Source organism: Neoarius graeffei, chromosome 5 (assembly GCF_027579695.1).
Source record: "Neoarius graeffei isolate fNeoGra1 chromosome 5, fNeoGra1.pri, whole genome shotgun sequence".
NCBI classification, from domain to species: domain Eukaryota; kingdom Metazoa; phylum Chordata; class Actinopteri; order Siluriformes; family Ariidae; genus Neoarius; species Neoarius graeffei.
In genome coordinates, this window is record NC_083573.1 from 107,037,573 (window position 1) to 107,056,102 (window position 18,530).

An 18,530-nucleotide genomic window follows, 5' to 3' on the forward strand; every position below is an offset into this window, starting at 1 on the left:
GTGTTTATCCTCTGGTTACTTATAATGACTAGAACTGGAGTCATATAGATGTACGTACTTCCTCACTTCCTCGATCAACCGCTCTTCGTGCTGCTCCATCTTCGCTCGTGTTTTTAAAAATGACGGTCGTGAAAACAAACCAAACCGGGAAAGTAGGGAAGCGGAAGTGCGTGTACAGCGGCTGTAGAGTGGACCAATCAGAGCCCTCTTGTCTGCGACGCTGTCTGCGAGGCTGTCTGCGGTGGTCACAATTTTTGGGAGGTGCGCGCAGAGCGTCTGCGAAGGGGGGGGCTTCGCAGACGCCATCTGCGACGCCATCTGCGAAGACTGGGTTGTCAGCATAAATTGGCCTTAACAGGTCTGTGAACTGATTAGCATTTACACATCGAGGAATCTCTTTAAAATCACGAGAGGTCATTCAAGGTCAAACAGAGGTCACACTCGGCCATCCGTAGGGATCTATATAGAATTACACAACATACTGTACAAGGTATATAATCGTTTTCTAATATTTGAAATTCGTTTCCAAGATTATGACTGCACTGGGATCGTATTATAGTTGGGAAGGTACACAGGTTCAACGCGTGAACTTCAGCAGTGTGAATAACATATATCAAGCTAAATGGGCGGGGCTAATGCTAATGCTGGTGTAAGTGCCACCTTCACCAATCACGCGAGTTTTTAAGAAAAAAACTAGAACATTAAAGCGAGACGGCCTTTCGATTTCATAAAATCGGTGAAATTTAGTTCCGTCTGAAATGTGGTCATTGTGATATCTGTTTATTTCTGTAATATCTCACAAAATATCAGGCCATTCTGTGGCTGGGAAGTTATTTAATTTGAGGGGATTAAAGCAAATAATGTGCATGAAATCGCTCGCTTGGTGCAGTCAAGCAGACAGAGGAAGTCCGTGTGCGCATGCGCAGGTTTACCTTCTTCTTCTTCTTTTGGGTTTTACGGCAGCTGGCATCCACAGTGTTGCATTACTGCCATCTACAGGTTTCCCTTTGAGCGTGCGCTGACAGTTCCATTATTCTGTCGCTAAACGAACAGCTGATCACACCGAGGTGCTCGCTGAGCGCCGATATTTATTAGTTTGGTCCTGCGTTTACTTTCCTTCGTATATAACATAACGTCTTTTCTTCTCGCTTTCTTTCCATTACTGTAGTCGCTCTTTCACGTTTCATTCGCACACTCACGTCCTCCATTTTTCTCTCCTGTTTCAAATTTGTATCCCACAATACCTTGCGCGAATGGGGAAAGCCCACCACGTGATGCATGACGTAGTATCTTGTATTGGGTCATGGTGAAGCAGGAAAAAATATCGGAGAATTTGGGGACATGTGAAGATAAATTCATTAATTGTTCTATTTTTTAAAAACTAATAAAATTGGAAGTCTGTGATTCGAATTCAGTAGCTTTCGGTCACTAAACAAAAATAATCGGGTGTCGGGGAAAATTATTTTTATGACCTACACTTGAAAAATCTGAAAGGCAGTACAGCTTTAAGAAAATGAAACAAACGTTTTTTTTTTTTAAACAAAATGAATATTTAAGTTGATGTAGAATAGTTAAATAAATGTTACTTTTCTTGAAAAATCTGAAAGGCAGTACAGCTTTAAGTGCAAATTCATGAGAAAAAGCGAGCAGTACAAGTTCATCTCTAGCCGCTTTATCCTGTTCTACAGGGTCACAGGCAAGCTGAAGCCTATCCCAGCTGACTACGGGCGAAAGGCGGGGTACACCCTGGACAAGTCGCCAGGTCATCACAGGGCTGACACATAGACACAGACAACCATTCACACTCACGGTCAATTTAGAGTCACCAGTTAACCTAAATGTCTTTGGACTGTGGGGGAAACCGGAGCACCCAGAGGAAACCCACGCGGACACGGGCAGAACATGCAAACTCCACACAGAAAGGCCCTCGTCGGCCACGGGGCTCGAACCCAGAACCTTCTTGCTGTGAGGCGACAGCACTAACCACTACACCACTGCGCCGCCCCGCAGTACAAGTTAAATCGTTAAATGTTGAAATCGAACGTCGCAAGAAACCCCCCCCCCCCCCCCCCCGCAACTCTAACCTGGTGAGTGAAAGCGAGTGGAGCTACTGAGGAACTGTGGGTTGGTAAATCGAGGCCAATTCCTGATTCAGTACTGCTGTTTATGCAGAATCTCAAACAGAGACAGGCCTGTCAATCATATCTCTGATTAGAATATTAGGCCACTCCCCTTCATACACTTCCGATTACATTATCGCATACATAATTTTTTAATTTTTTTTTTTTACTCAAACATTAATGGATTAAAGTTTAACAGAATCCTCGACTTCATGCGAAACGAACACTTCCTTTCACGTTTACGCTAAATCCCGCGAGCGTTATTTTCTCCTGAGCCGCCATATTTGACGCAGATCTGATTCTCAGCATGACTGAATTCAGGCAGCAGATGAACGATGATGAAAAACATCAGAGCTCAGACTCTCGTGCGTCTCCGCCCCGTCTCAAATCAGGTCTGGAATGAAAATATCTCTCTCTCTGCTGAACACATGGGCCTGTGGTTGCACACATCCAATTTTCCAGCATAACAGGATCAGCTTTTGGCCTTCATGCCTTGTTGAAAAGAATTCTGCTCCTCACACTCGGGTGAAGAGATGCCGAAGGAACACACGAGAACATCCGCAAACACCTCACTTCACCTCACAAACCCGGGCACGAGGAGAGTTTAAATACAGAGCTGCTGAAACAGAGGAGAGCGGAAAGGCAGGAGGCTCAGGAACTGAGTCAGAGTAATCACTGACATGGTGGTGGTTATGGAAGGAGTCTCCAGTGTCAGCGCTCTGTAAAACTCAGAGGTGAAGCTGGAGCTTCTTCAGGACTGAGGAGTGTACGTTACACTCTGTGGTTTCTCATAGCTGCAGTAACGTCAGTGAGGAGAGGAACTCAGCAGGAACCATAAACACACCGAAAGTACGACACGTCATTCTTTAATAAATAAGAGCGAAAGTTTTGGCAAACCACTTTAAATAAAACACTGATGTGATGATATCAGAATAACCTCAACAATGTGTCTCAGCTGCTCTGTGTGTGTGGTGTGTGTGAGATGGTTATAGGGGGGTTCTCTTAAAGCAGATACACAGAACCTTTATTTTTAAATACATTTTTGAGCGGATGGCAAGGTGGTGTAGTGGTTAGCGCTGTCGCCTCACAGCAAGAAGGTCCGGGTTCGAGCCCCGTGGCCGGCGAGGGCCTTTCTGTGCGGAGTTTGCATGTTCTCCCCGTGTCCGCGTGGGTTTCCTCTGGGTGCTCCGGTTTCCCCCACAGTCCAAAGACATGCAGGTTAGGTTAACTGGTGACTCTAAATTGAGCGTAGGTGTGAATGTGAGTGTGAATGGTTGTCTGTGTCTATGTGTCAGCCCTGTGATGACCTGGTGACTTGTCCAGGGTGAGATGAGAGATTTCTGAGTAAGGTATTAGGCAGAGACCCGTCCACCCGTAAATTTGACGGGCAATTGCCGATTTCAACGGGCAAGTATACACACAGACGGATACTGAAACGGACGATAATGCCGAAAATTTTCGCACATGAATACTCCCACATGTCATCCGATAAATCCAGTTATGTTCCGCCCACACACGGACTGGCCATCGGGAGTAGCGGGAGTTTTCCCGGTGGGCTGGTGGTTCAGCGTGGGCCGGCGGAGAAAAAAAAAAAAACAGTTGCGCGCTGGCCTTTAATATGATAAGCAATGTTAACAGTTTGTTAAAGAAACTGTTAACATTGCTTATCATATTAAAGGCCAGCGCGCAACTGTTTTTTTTTTTTTCTCCGCTGGCCCACACTGAACCACCGGCCCACTGGGAAAACTCCCGCTACTCCCGATGGCCAGTCCGTGTGTGGTTCCGCCATCATTTACAAATCGTAAGAAACACAGTTTAATACGAAAAATACTGAAAACTTGAAATGAAAAATCAGAATATTTCATCGTTTCCGCCATTTTGGCCCGCACTGAATCTTGTAACATGCGGACTGAATAAATCGCGAATTCTGATTGGTCGAAAATTGCCAAACACCCTGCGTTGTAGTTTCCTCTTTCTTGGCGGGAGAACCGCATTTTTTTTTGCTGACTCACTCTTCTGGATCAAGATGAATCCCAACAAACGCCCCAAATTGAATGTGACAAAAACTGATTCGTTTTTCCACAAAAAGACAGAAAAGGTATGTGTGATACATTGATTAACAAGGGGGTTTCATTGGGGTATGGTAAAATAGAATACTGTTGGGTTTTTTTTTTTATTAAATACTGTAACTAGATCAAAAGATTATATACAATTCATTGTTGTTTATTTTCTTTTCACTTTTGTTACCAAATCAAACACCATACATACATCTGATACATTCAGGAGTGAAACTGAAAAAAATACAAAGTAAAAATATGCAATATTTCTGATCAAAAATTACACGCCATTTCACCCTGAAAATGTCCTAGAATGCAGGAAATGAAGTCTAAATTTCAAAAATTTTCTGGGGGGGGCATGCCCCCAGACCCCCCTAGAGGGACTTCGCGCCTGCGGCGCTTATCAGGATTATATAAAATATTATTTTTGACTGGTAAATTTCTTTTTCTGCCTAATACCCTATTTCTGAGTGGATAGTATCTCCATCCTTGACTCTTGTATGCTGCATAAATGGGAATTTTAAAAATATATATTTTTGAGAGTTAAAATTGAGCGCAAAGTTGTCATTGGAGCTGCCCCGCTGAGCCAGCCAGCCCTGAGTGCGTGACGTCACAGCAGGAACCGGTTTTAAGGCCGAGGCCTTTTACAGCTATAGACCAAAGTCATATCAATAAAAATTTATGGTGAAAGTAAGAAATCCCGTTACCGACTTGCTCAACTAAGACTGATTTGACTTCACTGATTGTGGGTTGACTCTCATTAAAACAGGATGGGTGTTATAACTTGCGCAACATACATGTACATGCATGCATTTTCACTGATAAAACATAAAAGGCTCATTAAATAATCAGATGAACTGAGACGATCACATTCTGAAGCAAATTAAATAATCTTACACCCCTCACTTAAACACACAATACAAGTTACATGGATTAATCTAAACGCAGGTAAACAACGAGTGTTGTTCTTGTTGCTTTTTATCCAAATGAGAGTCGACGCTTACCCGTCTGTGTTCTCGCTTCTTGAAGGCCGATCTTGTGGTCGATTGTTTTGAAACAATCTGACTTTCAGTTGTTCGGTCAGTTCTTCATTCATTCACTTCTCCCGCATAAGGGCGAGACATTGTTGCTGAGGCGAGCATATCCAGCGGAAAATTCAGACGGCTGGTCCACTCATTCTCCATTTTCTCCATCCTGAGTACTCCACCATTACTGCTCGGTTCAGGCAATTACTAAAACCCGGGACGGGACGGGACGTCACAGGTTTTAGCAACAACCGCGGGGAGGTCACTGCCCGAGCGAGAATATGTCACGTCCCGTTCCGTCCCGGGTTTTACCAACAACCCTCGGCTCACACTCCAGGAGAACTGGTGCAATTGAACTTACTTTCCTTTTCTTGTAGTTTTCTTTTCCTTTAATTGTTGGTACTGCACCCTCTTTCAATCCGGGCTTATAGCCAACGCTCCTCAACAGATCAGAGGTCTCGTACGAGTCTTCAGTAAAATGCGCAGAGCAGAGGAGAGACCACTTCATATGCACCCAATGTGCCCGTGAACTTCTCGCAAAACGCATCCAAATCTTTGCAGTTTGAACATTCTTGGGCCATGAATGCAACGTAAACCCACCTTCTGTCGTGTTGCTGCACCGACCAGCAACACATCTACATGGCATGGTGATAAATTAGCTCAAAATGGAGGATCGGAGTCGCAGTCAGCTCTGTGTTTTAGTTTAGCGGAAATGGCAATGAGACCGATAGACTTCCTGCTGTGACGTTACGGACGTCAAGGTCATTCACTCAGACCGCTACCTATATAAATCACTTTAATCGTAAAAATGACTATATTAGATTTATTATTAACGCTTAAAACTATTCCTGTGCCATTCTTGAGGTCTCAAGGCGTTTATAAATGAAAGTGAGGCCAGGGCTCTGCGTATCTGCTTTAATGACCAGGAGCAGCTGGGCTTTAATTACCCTCCACATCTACTGAGTGCTCTGAGAGTCTGAGGGAGAGAGAGAGAGAGACAGACAAACAGACATAGAGACAGAGAGAGAGAGAGAGAGAGAGAGAGAGAGAGGAGAGACAGAAGGAGAGAGAGAGAGACAGACAGATAGACAGAGAGGAGAGACAGACAGACAGACGACAGAGAGACAGACAGATAGACAGAGAGAGAGAGAAAGAGAGACAGACAGAGACAGACAGATAGACACAGACAGACAGAGACAGACAGACAGACAGACAGACAGAGAGAGAGATAGAGAGAGACAGACAGAGAGAGAGAGACAGGTTAGTGTAGATGTTTTTGCCCTTTCTGTGAGTGGTGTGTGTGTTTGGATCAGTGTGTGTGTGTGTGTGTGTGGTTTGATCAGAGTGTGCGTGTGTGTGTTTGGATCAGTGTGTGTGTGTGGTTTGATCAGTGTGTGTGAGAGTCAGTAATCAGGAAGCGTTTCATCAGTGACGGTGTTTCTGCTGTATTTCACTCAGCTGGTGTTTATTATAACGTGGTCCTTCACACCAGAATGGAGATGCTGTTTATCAGCGTGAGGAATTCATCAGAATCTCCTGTTTCACACACTTTATTTTTACTGTCATCATATTTCACACACACACACACACACACACACACACACACACACACACACACACAGAGTCCTCAATGACCAGCACCTGATACCGACTCTGTTCACACACTCGTCTGTGTATTGATAACACTGGACTCATTCTTCATCTTCATCACATCATGTACAGGGAAACATCACCAAACATCACCATTATTTCCTGAATGTTTCTGTATTAATGCACAAATTACACTTTATAACTAAAAACTCTTCCTTCTCCGAGATTTCGTCTTATTTTTTTTCCTGAAAAGTTCATGTACCTTTACAAACAGAGTTTCTCTCAGAGTCTTTAAAAGCCGAGGGCCTTTAACTTTCTGCAAGGGTTCCTCTTGTAATCTGATAAGGAATTGTTTTGTTCTGAATTTCCCTCTGGGATAAATAACGTGATCGATCCACCTATCCATCCATCCTTCCATCCATCCATTTATCAATCTATCTATCTAGTTACAGTCGTTGGTTTCCACAAACATTAAATGTTTTGCAAACTGTGTTATACTTTCCTCTGTTTTGAATTAAATTGAATAGTGAGGTACCAAAACATTCGCACCAGCACTACTGTACACAGACCCGCCCTAATCCCCGCCCCCACAGCCACACGCTAACAAAGAGCAGCATCACGGATCCTCTGATGCACTCAGCACATTTTCTCCTCCTTATCCTTCTCCCTGAAGCATCAAGTCCCTACAGACTTCAGCGCGGCAGATGGACGGAGCGATGGGACGTCTGCCCCGTCTCCCCCTCATCTACCCCCTGTCTACCCCCCCCCCCCCCCCCCCACCACCACCACCACCACCCATTTGGTCTGACGTAAAGCAGGCTCTGCAGGCCTCCAGGGAAACATCGATCTGACCGAATTCATCACTGACATGAAGGCAATCAGCCTCCACAATTAAGCCTCTCGATGTGGGATTAACTAAGCACAAAGCAGCTGATACACTCACTGCCGTCTCCGAACACGGGCGTTGTCAAAGGCTGGACAAGATGAACAACCACTCACCCTTTCACCGAATGCAATCTTTTCTATCGTTTTATTTGTATGCTTGAACACATCACTCAGTTCTGGGGTTTCACACCGGGGGTGAATACTTATGCATTCAGAAACTTTATATTTTTTTATTTGTAAATAATTATACAAACTAGATTTTTTTCTCACAACCACAATATTATAGTGTTTTGTACTGATCCATGACATACACTATAATCCTGATTAGAGCAGAGAAGAGTGATGCTCCCACCACCGTGCTTCACTTCAAATTAAATCCCTTTCAGTTCCAGATTGTAACACAGTTCAAGAGGAGTGAAGAGTTACGGAAGCCTCATCACTGAGGCTATGGAGAACCCGACAGCAGTGCTTTACTTCAGAAAGGGGTCCAAGAAGAAACCTCTGAAGGTGCTAGAACCCTTCATTATTCAACAGATCCCTTGAGGAACCATCTCTTCTAGGAGTGTGTCATGTAGGTCAGTGTTAAACCCCTGACAGATTTGAGGTGTTTAGAGGAAAAATTTTTTTTTAAAAAGCAATAGTGTGGAGAGTTTGTACCACACACTTAAAAAAAAATTCCTCAAGGGTTCTTTAAGGGTTCTTTGGATAATTACAGGGTTCTAGTTGGAGGAAATTAATCAAATTTACCTCAAACCTACCACATGATGGAGCTCGATGTCATGATCATTGATATCACTGATATTGCTGTATAGTATGTTATTTTTATCATATTATATTATATTACTTATTTGTCCATTTTAAAAGAGTGGTACACGTTTTTTTTATTTTCCATCTTATTTGTTGTTTTACACACTGCAAAAACTTCTCTTGTTAAGAGGAAACATCTTTAATATGGGTGAATTTATCTAATATTTCTTCTTATTATTATTATTATTATACATACGGGCCACTTTTTCTGTAGAATAAAAACATGTGTTCTATTCCCTTCTAGTGGGTTGATTGATGGCATGCAATATTGTTATCATATTGCTTATCCTCCATGTATTACTCCACTCTCCCCAATAGAGAATGAGCATGCAATATTGCTATAATATTGCACGCTGTCAATACAACACAACACGACGTCACACATCGGAGCTGATGCGAAGATCCAGTGACCAAACTTTTCTGCTGCGCATGAGCACAATCATTTCTTTTTCGGCCAGGAAAGAGAGAAGACAGGGTTAATCCAGTGCTCGGTTTAAGCACTAAATAAAGAAACTTAAAACTGAAACTAAAGACGTACTGAACACTCAACAGGCTACCAAAACTTCATTCTATATTCTTCACGCATATTTACAAGAAAAAAAACATACCAACGGACATCAAAAAACTGGAAAAGAGACATGTCAGAGACGTAAAACTTCCACGCTAGGGAGTGACTGTGACAATTTGTAAATAAACATGGCCGCCAGGTTTGCTTTGTTAAAAGAGGAAGATTTTGAGAGAATTTTGGCTGCTAGGTCGCTCCGCTGTGTGTAGCTGTCAATGTTGATTTTAAAAATAACTCAGTAAATTGCACAGGGAAAATAATAATAATAATAATAATAATAATAATAATAATAATAATAACATTTGGCCTGACTGCGCTAGCATTGCCCTTCGCTAACACTACACTGGCTGGAAGGCAACTGGACTGCCGCGCTAACAGCACCGAGTCGTGGGTAAGCTAGCGTTGGCCTTCGAGAATGCTGATATGAAGAGAGTGTGTATGTATAATAATAATAATAATAATAATAATAATACTGGCTGGTGTTGAGTGGTCTATCAGATATATTCCATTCAGCTACTCGTCTTCGACTTGTTCAGTATCATGCTAGCTGAATGGAATATATCAGATAGACCACTCAACACCAGCCAATATTATTTAATTAGAAGATTATTTGGACTCAAATATAAGAATATTTAGTTTACTTTTAGACACTTTTCCTCATTTCAAGCTTTAAACTGTCTTATTCTATTGGCAGATCATTTTGCTAATTTTTAAGCATTTAATTCTAAAAGGAAGCGAAATTGGGGCGGCACGGTGGTGTAGTGGTTAGCGCTGTTGCCTCACAGCAAGAAGGTCCTGGGTTCGAGCCCTGTGGCCGGCGAGGGCCTTTCTGTGTGGAGTTTGCATGTTCTCCCCGTGTCCGCGTGGGTTTCCTCCGGGTGCTCCGGTTTCCCCCACAGTCCAAAGACATGCAGGTTAGGTTAACTGGTGACTCTAAATTGAGCGTAGGTGTGAATGTGAGTGTGAATGGTTGTCTGTGTCTATGTGTCAGCCCTGTGATGACCTGGCGACTTGTCCAGGGTGTACCCCGCCTTTCGCCCGTAGTCAGCTGGGATAGGCTCCAGCTTGCCTGCGACCCTGTAGAAGGATAAAGCGGCTACAGATAATGAGATGAGATGAGATGAGATGAGATGAGATGAGGAAGCGAAATTACCTGCCAATAGAATAAATCAATTTAAAGCTTAAAATGAGGAAAGGTGTCTAAAAGTAAGCGAAATAATTTTATATCGGAGTCCAAATAATCTTCTAATAAGAAATATTAGATAAATTCACCCATATTAAAGATATTTTCTCTTAACAAGAAATCATTTTTTTGCAGTGTAACAGTGACGAATCAGCTGATTTGGCGCTACAAGTTTGCACTGAATCTGTAAAATGTTAAAAAGTGTTATTAAAGTTTGAAACGACGTTACATTTTTACAGTTTTTAAAATAATTTATCTTCCTGTTAGGCATTTCTGATCATAGTCAAGTCAAGTCAAGTTTATTTGTATCGCGCTTTTAACAATAAACATTGTCGCAAAGCAGCTTTACAGAACTGTCTTTAAGTATTGTGATACGATATTCACATCATATCGCCCCAGCCTGAGTTAACGGTACTAATGTGACCCAAAATATCCTCAAAAAAATGTATTATAATATAATAACAATAGCAATATTACTTCATATCGATATTATCACTCAACCCCTAAACTCCACACAACGAGTTTTCAACCACGAGGGGAAAAAAAAAATGACATTGTGTTGAATAGAACACACAAACATACACAAAAACAAACTAAAAAAGAAGAAAATAATAAAATAAATAAAACGTGTGTGTGTGTTTAAGACCCCTGCTGAGAATCAGTTACGTTTTAAGTTCCCATACACACCATGAAGGATGACCTCAGGTGACCTGATGATCATCAGAGCTGATTAACACACGACATTTTAGCAACAAAATGACACCAGGCTCGAAGATCCTCCTCCAGCGTCCGTGTCCACGTCACGGGTGTGTTTCTCTCACTTAGTAACAAAATCGGGACTTTATGAGATCCAGACGGCTGCTTTAAACGCTGGACACACCCGTGCCTCTCTCTCTCACACACACACACACACACACACACTTCAGCGGTCCAGTTAAAGACACTGCACGTGACCTTGTCCCAAATCCACACAGCTGACTTCAGCGGCTGTGTGACAAGCAAACACAGCTACACTACACACAGATGAGCTCCGAAACATGGTCTCATTCTATTACATCAAGTGCACTAGGAGTAGTGTGCAGCCAACATACTAATGTGTGTGTAGGTAGTACACAAGTGCACCAGAACACCTACTGCACTAGCAATGTGTGTAGCCAGAAAACAAGTGCACTAGAAATGGTGTGTAGAGCTACAACTAGAACAGGTGAACCTAGCAAGAACAGGAGTGTACTGGAACCAGTGGGTGAAACCAGAAACCAAGGGCACTAGAAATATTGTGTGTGGACTCCATGCATTAGAACACAAGTTTATGAGTTCTAGTGCACTTGAGTACATAAGTTGAAAACCCCTGGCTTCAACGATATAACCAGCATCCTAGTGACCTCAGGAGCCAAGGGTTGTGGGTTCGAGTCCCATCTGAGTTTGCACATCAGTTCCTAAAGGGGAAACCATGGCCTAATGTTTAAAGAAGCAGCTTTGGGACTAAAAGGTTGTTGGTTTGATTCCCTGAACCAGCAGGAATGGCTGGAGTGCCTTTGAGCAAGGCACCTAACCCCCAACTGGTCCCTTGGCTACCCATTGCTGTGGGCATATCAGGGCCTTGTCGCTAAATGTAATATACTGTAAAGGAAACCGTCCACCTTAGCCAACAAGGGTAACTTTAAACGTGATGCTCCCACCACCATGCTTCATTCCCAACTAACTACAAAATGTGAAAAAGGGTGTCAATACTTATGCAGACACAGAGCTCTTGTGTGTTTGCCACACACACTACTTCGAGTGCACATGCGTGTGTATATACAGTACATACTGAGTTTGAGTAATATCATATCAAATCCCAGATCTTCACGTGTCTTACCTCACACGCTGGCGATGCGGTTGCACGTTCCCCGTCATCACCCCGACGTGTCGCCATCATTTCATTCCAAACCACCGAGGAGAAGCTCCGTTACATCCCACATGGAGAGAGAAAGGAGAGCCAGGACGTCCAAAAAAAAAAAATCCAAGGAATTAAAAAAAAAAGGTCTAATCCACACCGTCTGCTCTTGTCATGTTTTCACTCGGATCTACAGTGAATAAAAAAAGAAGGATAAAATGAGGCTGTGATGGAGAACTGCTCCGTTCCATCAGTGTGAAGAAGGACACAGTGCGAAGGAAAAAGGAAAACAGCTGGAGATGTGAAAATGATGGAATATTACAACTCAGAGTTAAAGGTTTTTGGTGAACACAGCAAACACAACACGATGACGATGTACACACAGCTACTGTCTACATTAACACCACAAATACTCACACTCACTCTCTCTTCACCCATTCAGGAGGAATAAAGAGACATGCGGAACCCTATATCGGACGTACATGACGGGGAACCACACGTCTAATCCTTAGTACCGCATGGAATTATTCTAAACACCAAGACTGAAAAGAACTACCAGGAGCATCACAGTGTGATCCTCAAGGTTCTTAGGATCTGCTCATATGTGGAAGAGCTCCATTTAGGGTTCTGCAGAGAACTTTTACGGTTCTCCTAAGAAGGACTGCTGAAGAACATGTTCCTTGAGGGTTCTAGATCAGACCTGTACAACAACCTGAAAACATTCCACAGATCAAGTTTACTTTAAGAGTTCTTTTGAGGTTCTCTGGCCGGTTAAAGGTTCTTTGTGGTTCTACTGGGAACTCTCTCTGACAGGAAAAACCCTGCTGAAGGGGTTTACAGAAAATCTTCAGGGGATTTCCCACACAGACAAACCAAAGAATCTCACAAGCTCATTGTATTTTAGTTCAAAATGTTCATCTGTCCATCCATTTGTTTGTCTGTCTGCTTGTTCAGTCAGTCCAGTTTGTCTGTCTATCTGTCTGGGTACCTGTAAGCCTATCAATCTGTCTCCCTCATCTTTCTATCAGTATGTCTAGCTGTCTGTGTATCTCCCAGTCTGTCTATCAGTCTATCAGTCTCTCCAGCTGTCTGTTGAGCAATCTATCTATCTATCCACCTGTCTGTCTCTCTGTCTATCTGAGACAGCAGTACAGTCTGGTATTAAAGCTGATACTTTAGAACCCTTGGAGCTTGTATTTCAGAGGAACCCTAAAGTTCCTCTGTAGAACCCAATAACAGAGTGTTTCCCTCTGAAAGGGTCTGAAGTAGAATCTTAGTTTAGAAAGCTGAGAACACGTCTGTCTCCGCTGATGCCTTAAAGAACATGTAATGAGATGGCAGTGTCCAAGCCGTATCCAATCGGTATCCAAGCCATATTTGAACCGTCACCAAGCTGCATCTGAACTGTATCCGAGCGGTTTCTGAGCTGTATCCAAGCGGTATCCAAGTGGTTTCCGAGCCATATCTGAACGGTATCTAAGCTGTCTCCGAGACATATCTGAGCAGAATCCAAGCAGTTTCTGAGCTGTATCCGAGTGGTTTCTGAGCCGTATCAGAGCTGTATCTGAGCTGTATCCAAGCAGTTTTCCGAGCTGTATCTGAGCTATATCCAAGCAGTTTCTGAGCCGTATCCGAGCGGTTTCTGAGCCGTATCCGAGCTATATCCAAGCAGTCTCTGAACAGTATCCAAGCGGTTTCTGAGCCGTATCCAAGCTGTATCCAAGCAGTTTCTGAGCCATATCCAAGCGGTTTCTGAGCTGTATCCAAGCTGTATCCAAGCAGTTTCTGAGCTGTATCCGAGCAGTTTCTGAGCTGTATCCAAGCAGTTTCTGAGCTGTATCCAAGCAGTTTCTGAGCTGTATCCGAACCGTTTCTGAGCCGTATCCAAGCGGTATCCAAGTGGTTTCCGAGCCGTATCTGAACGGTATCCAAGCTGTCTCTGAGACATATCTGAGCAGAATCCAAGCAGTTTCTGAGCTGTATCCGAGTGGTTTCAGAGCCATATCAGAGCCGTATCTGAACTGTTGCTGAGCCATATGTGAACTGCACCCAAGCCATATCTGAGCAGTTATCTGAGTTGTATCTGAACCGTACCCAAGCGGTATCTGAGCAGTTATCCGAGTTGTATCTGAACTGTACCCGAGCCATATCCGAGTTGTATCTGAACGGTACCCGAGCAGTATCCGAGTTGTATCTGAACTGTACCCGAGCCGTATCCGAGTTGTATCTGAACGGTACCCGAGCCGTATCCGAGTTGTATCTGAACGGTACCCGAGCAGTATCCGAGTTGTATCTGAACTGTACCCGAGCCGTATCCGAGTTGTATCTGAACGGTACCCGAGCAGTATCCGAGTTGTATCTGAACTGTACCCGAGCCGTATCCGAGTTGTATCTGAACGGTACCCGAGCCGTATCCGAGTTGTATCTGAACGGTACCCGAGCAGTATCCGAGTTGTATCTGAACTGTACCCGAGCCGTATCCGAGTTGTATCTGAACTGTACCCGAGCCGTATCCGAGTTGTATCTGAACTGTACCCGAGCCGTATCCGAGTTGTATCTGAACGGTACCCGAGCCGTATCCGAGTTGTATCTGAACTGTACCCGAGCCGTATCCGAGTTGTATCTGAACGGTACCCGAGCAGTATCCAAGTTGTATCTGAACGGTACCCGAGCAGTATCCGAGTTGTATCTGAACCGTACCCGAGCAGTTATCCGAGTTGTTTCTGACCCGTACCCGAGCAGTATCCGAGTTGTTTCTGAACCATACCCGAGCTGTATCTGAGCAGTGTAACTGTAATTGCATTAGACAGATTTTGGATTGAACTCAGGACACAGATTGTCACCACACTGCCATCAGGAATGTGCAGGGCTTACTGCAGGAAATCACGAATTTTCTACAGCGATAATGAAATAATTGTGATTTCAGTATTGAATTGAAAGGATGTGAGACGGGTGTATCAGCACATCCCTCAGGTACAGGCTGTGACACGTGAGCTGCAGATTGATCAGACTGGAATTCTGTTCAGAATGTACAAGTCTCCGCTCTTCAGGAACATTTACTAAACACATCACAGCAAATACTTTACAGCATGCTGGTATTAAAATGATGATGTTGATGATGACGATCTCACTAAAACCCATAACATGGGTGTGTGTGGGTGAGTGAGTGTGTGAGATGTTTACAAACAGATCCTTTTAACATCTCCAGATACACTGACAGAGCTTCCATACATTCACTGCTCAGAAAGACACGACAGAAATGAAATGATGTTGATGTTATGTTCTGAGTGTGTTCTGTGTGTTCTGAGTGTGTTCTGTGTGTTCTGAGTGTGTTCTGTATGTTCTGAGTGTGTTCTGTATGTTCTGAGTGTGTTCTGTGTGTTCTGAGTGTGTTCTGTGTGTTCTGAGTGTGTTCTGTATATTCTGTATGTTCTGAGTGTGTTCTGTATGTTCTGAGTGTGTTCTGTGTGTTCTGAGTGTGTTCTGTATGTTCTGAGTGTGTTCTGAGTGTGTTCTGTATGTTCTGAGTGTGTTCTGAGTGTGTTCTGTATGTTCTGTATGTTCTGAGTGTGTTCTGTGTGTTCTGAGTGTGTTCTGTATGTTCTGAGTGTGTTCTGAGTGTGTTCTGTATGTTCTGAGTGTGTTCTGAGTGTGTTCTGTATGTTCTGAGTGTGTTCTGTGTGTTCTGAGTGTGTTCTGAGTGTGTTCTGTATATTCTGTATGTTCTGAGTGTGTTCTGTATGTTCTGAGTGTGTTCTGTGTGTTCTGAGTGTGTTCTGTGTGTTCTGAGTGTGTTCTGTATATTCTGTGTGTTCTGAGTGTTCTGAGTGTGTTCTGTATGTTCTGAGTGTGTTCTGTATATTCTGTATGTTCTGAGTGTGTTCTGTGTTCTGAGTGTGTTCTGAGTGTGTTCTGTATATTCTGAGTGTGTTCTATATGTTCTGAGTGTGTTCTGTGTGTTCTGAGTGTGTTCTGTATGTTCTGAGTGTGTTCTGTATATTCTGTATGTTCTGAGTGTGTTCTATGTGTTCTGAGTGTGTTCTGAGTGTGTTCTGTATATTCTGAGTGTGTTCTGTGTGTTCTGAGTGTGTTCTGTATGTTCTGAGTGTGTTCTGTGTGTTCTGAGTGTGTTCTGTATATTCGGAGTGTGTTCTGTATGTTCTGAGTGTGTTCTGTATGTTCTGAGTGTGTTCTGTATGTTCTGTATGTTCTGAGTGTGTTCTGTATGTTCTGAGTGTGTTCTGTATGTTCTGTATGTTCTGAGTGTGTTCTGTATGTTCTGTATGTTCTGAGTGTGTTCTGTGTGTTCTGAGTGTGTTCTGTATATTCTGAGTGTGTTCTGTGTGTTCTGAGTGTGTTCTGTATGTTCTGAGTGTGTTCTGTGTGTTCTGAGTGTGTTCTGTATATTCGGAGTGTGTTCTGTATGTTCTGAGTGTGTTCTGTATGTTCTGAGTGTGTTCTGTATGTTCTGTATGTTCTGAGTGTGTTCTGTATGTTCTGAGTGTGTTCTGTATGTTCTGTATGTTCTGAGTGTGTTCTGTATGTTCTGAGTGTGTTCTGTATGTTCTGAGTGTGTTCTGTATGTTCTGTGTGTGTTCTGTATGTTCTGAGTGTGTTCTGTGTGTTCTGTATGTTCTGAGTGTGTTCTGTGTGTTCTGAGTGTGTTCTGTGTGTTCTGAGTGTGTTCTGAGTGTGTTCTGTGTGTTCTGAGTGTGTTCTGTATGTTCTGAGTGTGTTCTGAGTGTGTTCTGTATGTTCTGAGTGTGTTCTGTGTGTTCTGTGTGTGTTCTGTATGTTCTGAGTGTGTTCTGTATGTTCTGAGTGTGTTCTGTGTGTTCTGTATGTTCTGAGTGTGTTCTGTATGTTCTGAGTGTGTTCTGTATGTTCTGAGTGTGTTCTGTGTGTGTTCTGTATGTTCTGAGTGTGTTCTGTATGTTCTGAGTGTGTTCTGTATGTTCTGAGTGTGTTCTGAGTGTGTTCTGTATGTTCTGAGTGTGTTCTGTGTGTTCTGAGTGTGTTCTGTATGTTCTGTGTGTTCTGAGTGTGTTCTGTATGTTCTGAGTGTGTTCTGTGTGTTCTGAGTGTGTTCTGTGTGTGTTCTGTATGTTCTGAGTGTGTGTGTGTGTGTGTGTGTGTGTGTGTGTGTCTTCTGTATGTTCTGAGTGTGTGTGTTCTGTATGTTCTGTGTGTGTGTGTGTGTGTGTGTGTTCTGTATGTTCTGAGTGTGTGTGTTCTGTATGTTCTGAGTGTGTTCTGTATGTTCTGTATGTTCTGTGTGTGTGTTCTGTATGTTCTGAGTGTGTGTGTTCTGTATGTTCTGAGTGTGTTCTGTATGTTCTGTGTGTGTGTGTGTTCTGTATGTTCTGTGTGTGTGTTCTGTATGTTCTGAGTGTGTTCTGTATGTTCTCTGTGTGTGTGTGTGTGTGTGTGTGTGTGTGTGTGTGTGTGTGTGTGTGTGTGTTCTGTATGTTCTGAGTGTGTTCTGTATGTTCTCTGTGTGTGTGTGTGTGTGTGTGTGTGTGTGTGTGTTCTGTATGTTCTGAGTGTGTTCTGTATGTTCTGTGTGTGTGTGTGTGTGTTCTGTATGTTCTGTGTGTGTGTTCTGTATGTGTGTGTGTGTGTGTGTGTGTGCGTGTTCTGTATATGTTCTGAGTGTGTTCTGTATGTGTGTGTGTGTGTGTGTGTGTGCGTGTTCTGTATGTTGCGTGTGTGTGTGTGTGTGTGCATCCTACCTGTTACAAAACGCGCAGAAACACACAGAGGCCAGCGTGAAGCGCATGATCCACTTTCCTACACACACACACACACACACACACACACACGAGCGCGCGTTTTGTTGAGATTTACTCCGACAGTATAAAGTGCGCGCAAAAAGCCTCCATCACCTCCATCACTCCATCCATCACTCCATCACCTCCATCACTCCATCACTCCATCAGCGCCTCCAGCCGCTCAGACCTGGAGAGGGACAGCGCCGACTCACTCCGCTAACGCGCGCGCGTGTGTGAGTGGGGTGTGTGTGTGTGTGTGTGTGGCTGTGGTGTGTGTGTGTGTGTGTGTGTGTGTGTGTGCATCCTCCCCGCACCGTGAGACCCGCACAAAAGCCCCGGACACTTTGCTCCAGTGTGGAAAGGAAACGCACAGAGAGCGCAGCGCTGCATGGAGCTCAGCTCTCTCTCACACACACACACACACACACACACACTCGCTCCTGCCCGTCCGTAGGGTGAACAACAGCGCCCTCTACCGGACACCAAGTACAATTCACCTCCTCTTATTGCTCCTGTTTCTGCCAATCAGCTGCGTCCTGGTATGGGCGTGGCAATCAACCTGATCGATCAGATAAAACAGCACCGAGAGAGAGAGAGAGAGTTCACCTGGATATAATAATAATAATAATAATAATAATAATAATAATGGAA

General features: G+C 43.6%; 1 protein-coding gene across 2 annotated transcripts in view; it reads right to left on the reverse strand.

Annotated features, from left to right (window-relative positions):
* The window catches only part of LOC132887218 (rho GTPase-activating protein 21-like), a 189,939-nt gene extending 171,699 nt beyond the window's left edge, over nucleotides 1–18,240 (reverse strand). The window contains exons 1-2 of one of the 2 annotated variants that reach the window (XM_060922705.1): nucleotides 17,841–18,240; nucleotides 12,091–12,298 (exon numbers count right to left, since the gene is read on the reverse strand). In XM_060922705.1, coding sequence (XP_060778688.1) covers nucleotides 12,091–12,150 — 60 coding nt within the window. In that variant the 5' untranslated portion in view covers nucleotides 12,151–12,298; nucleotides 17,841–18,240. The remainder of the gene's footprint in view (nucleotides 1–12,090; nucleotides 12,299–17,840) is intronic. The other variant, XM_060922706.1, reaches the window with a different exon arrangement.
* Between the last annotated feature and the right edge of the window lie 290 nt (nucleotides 18,241–18,530).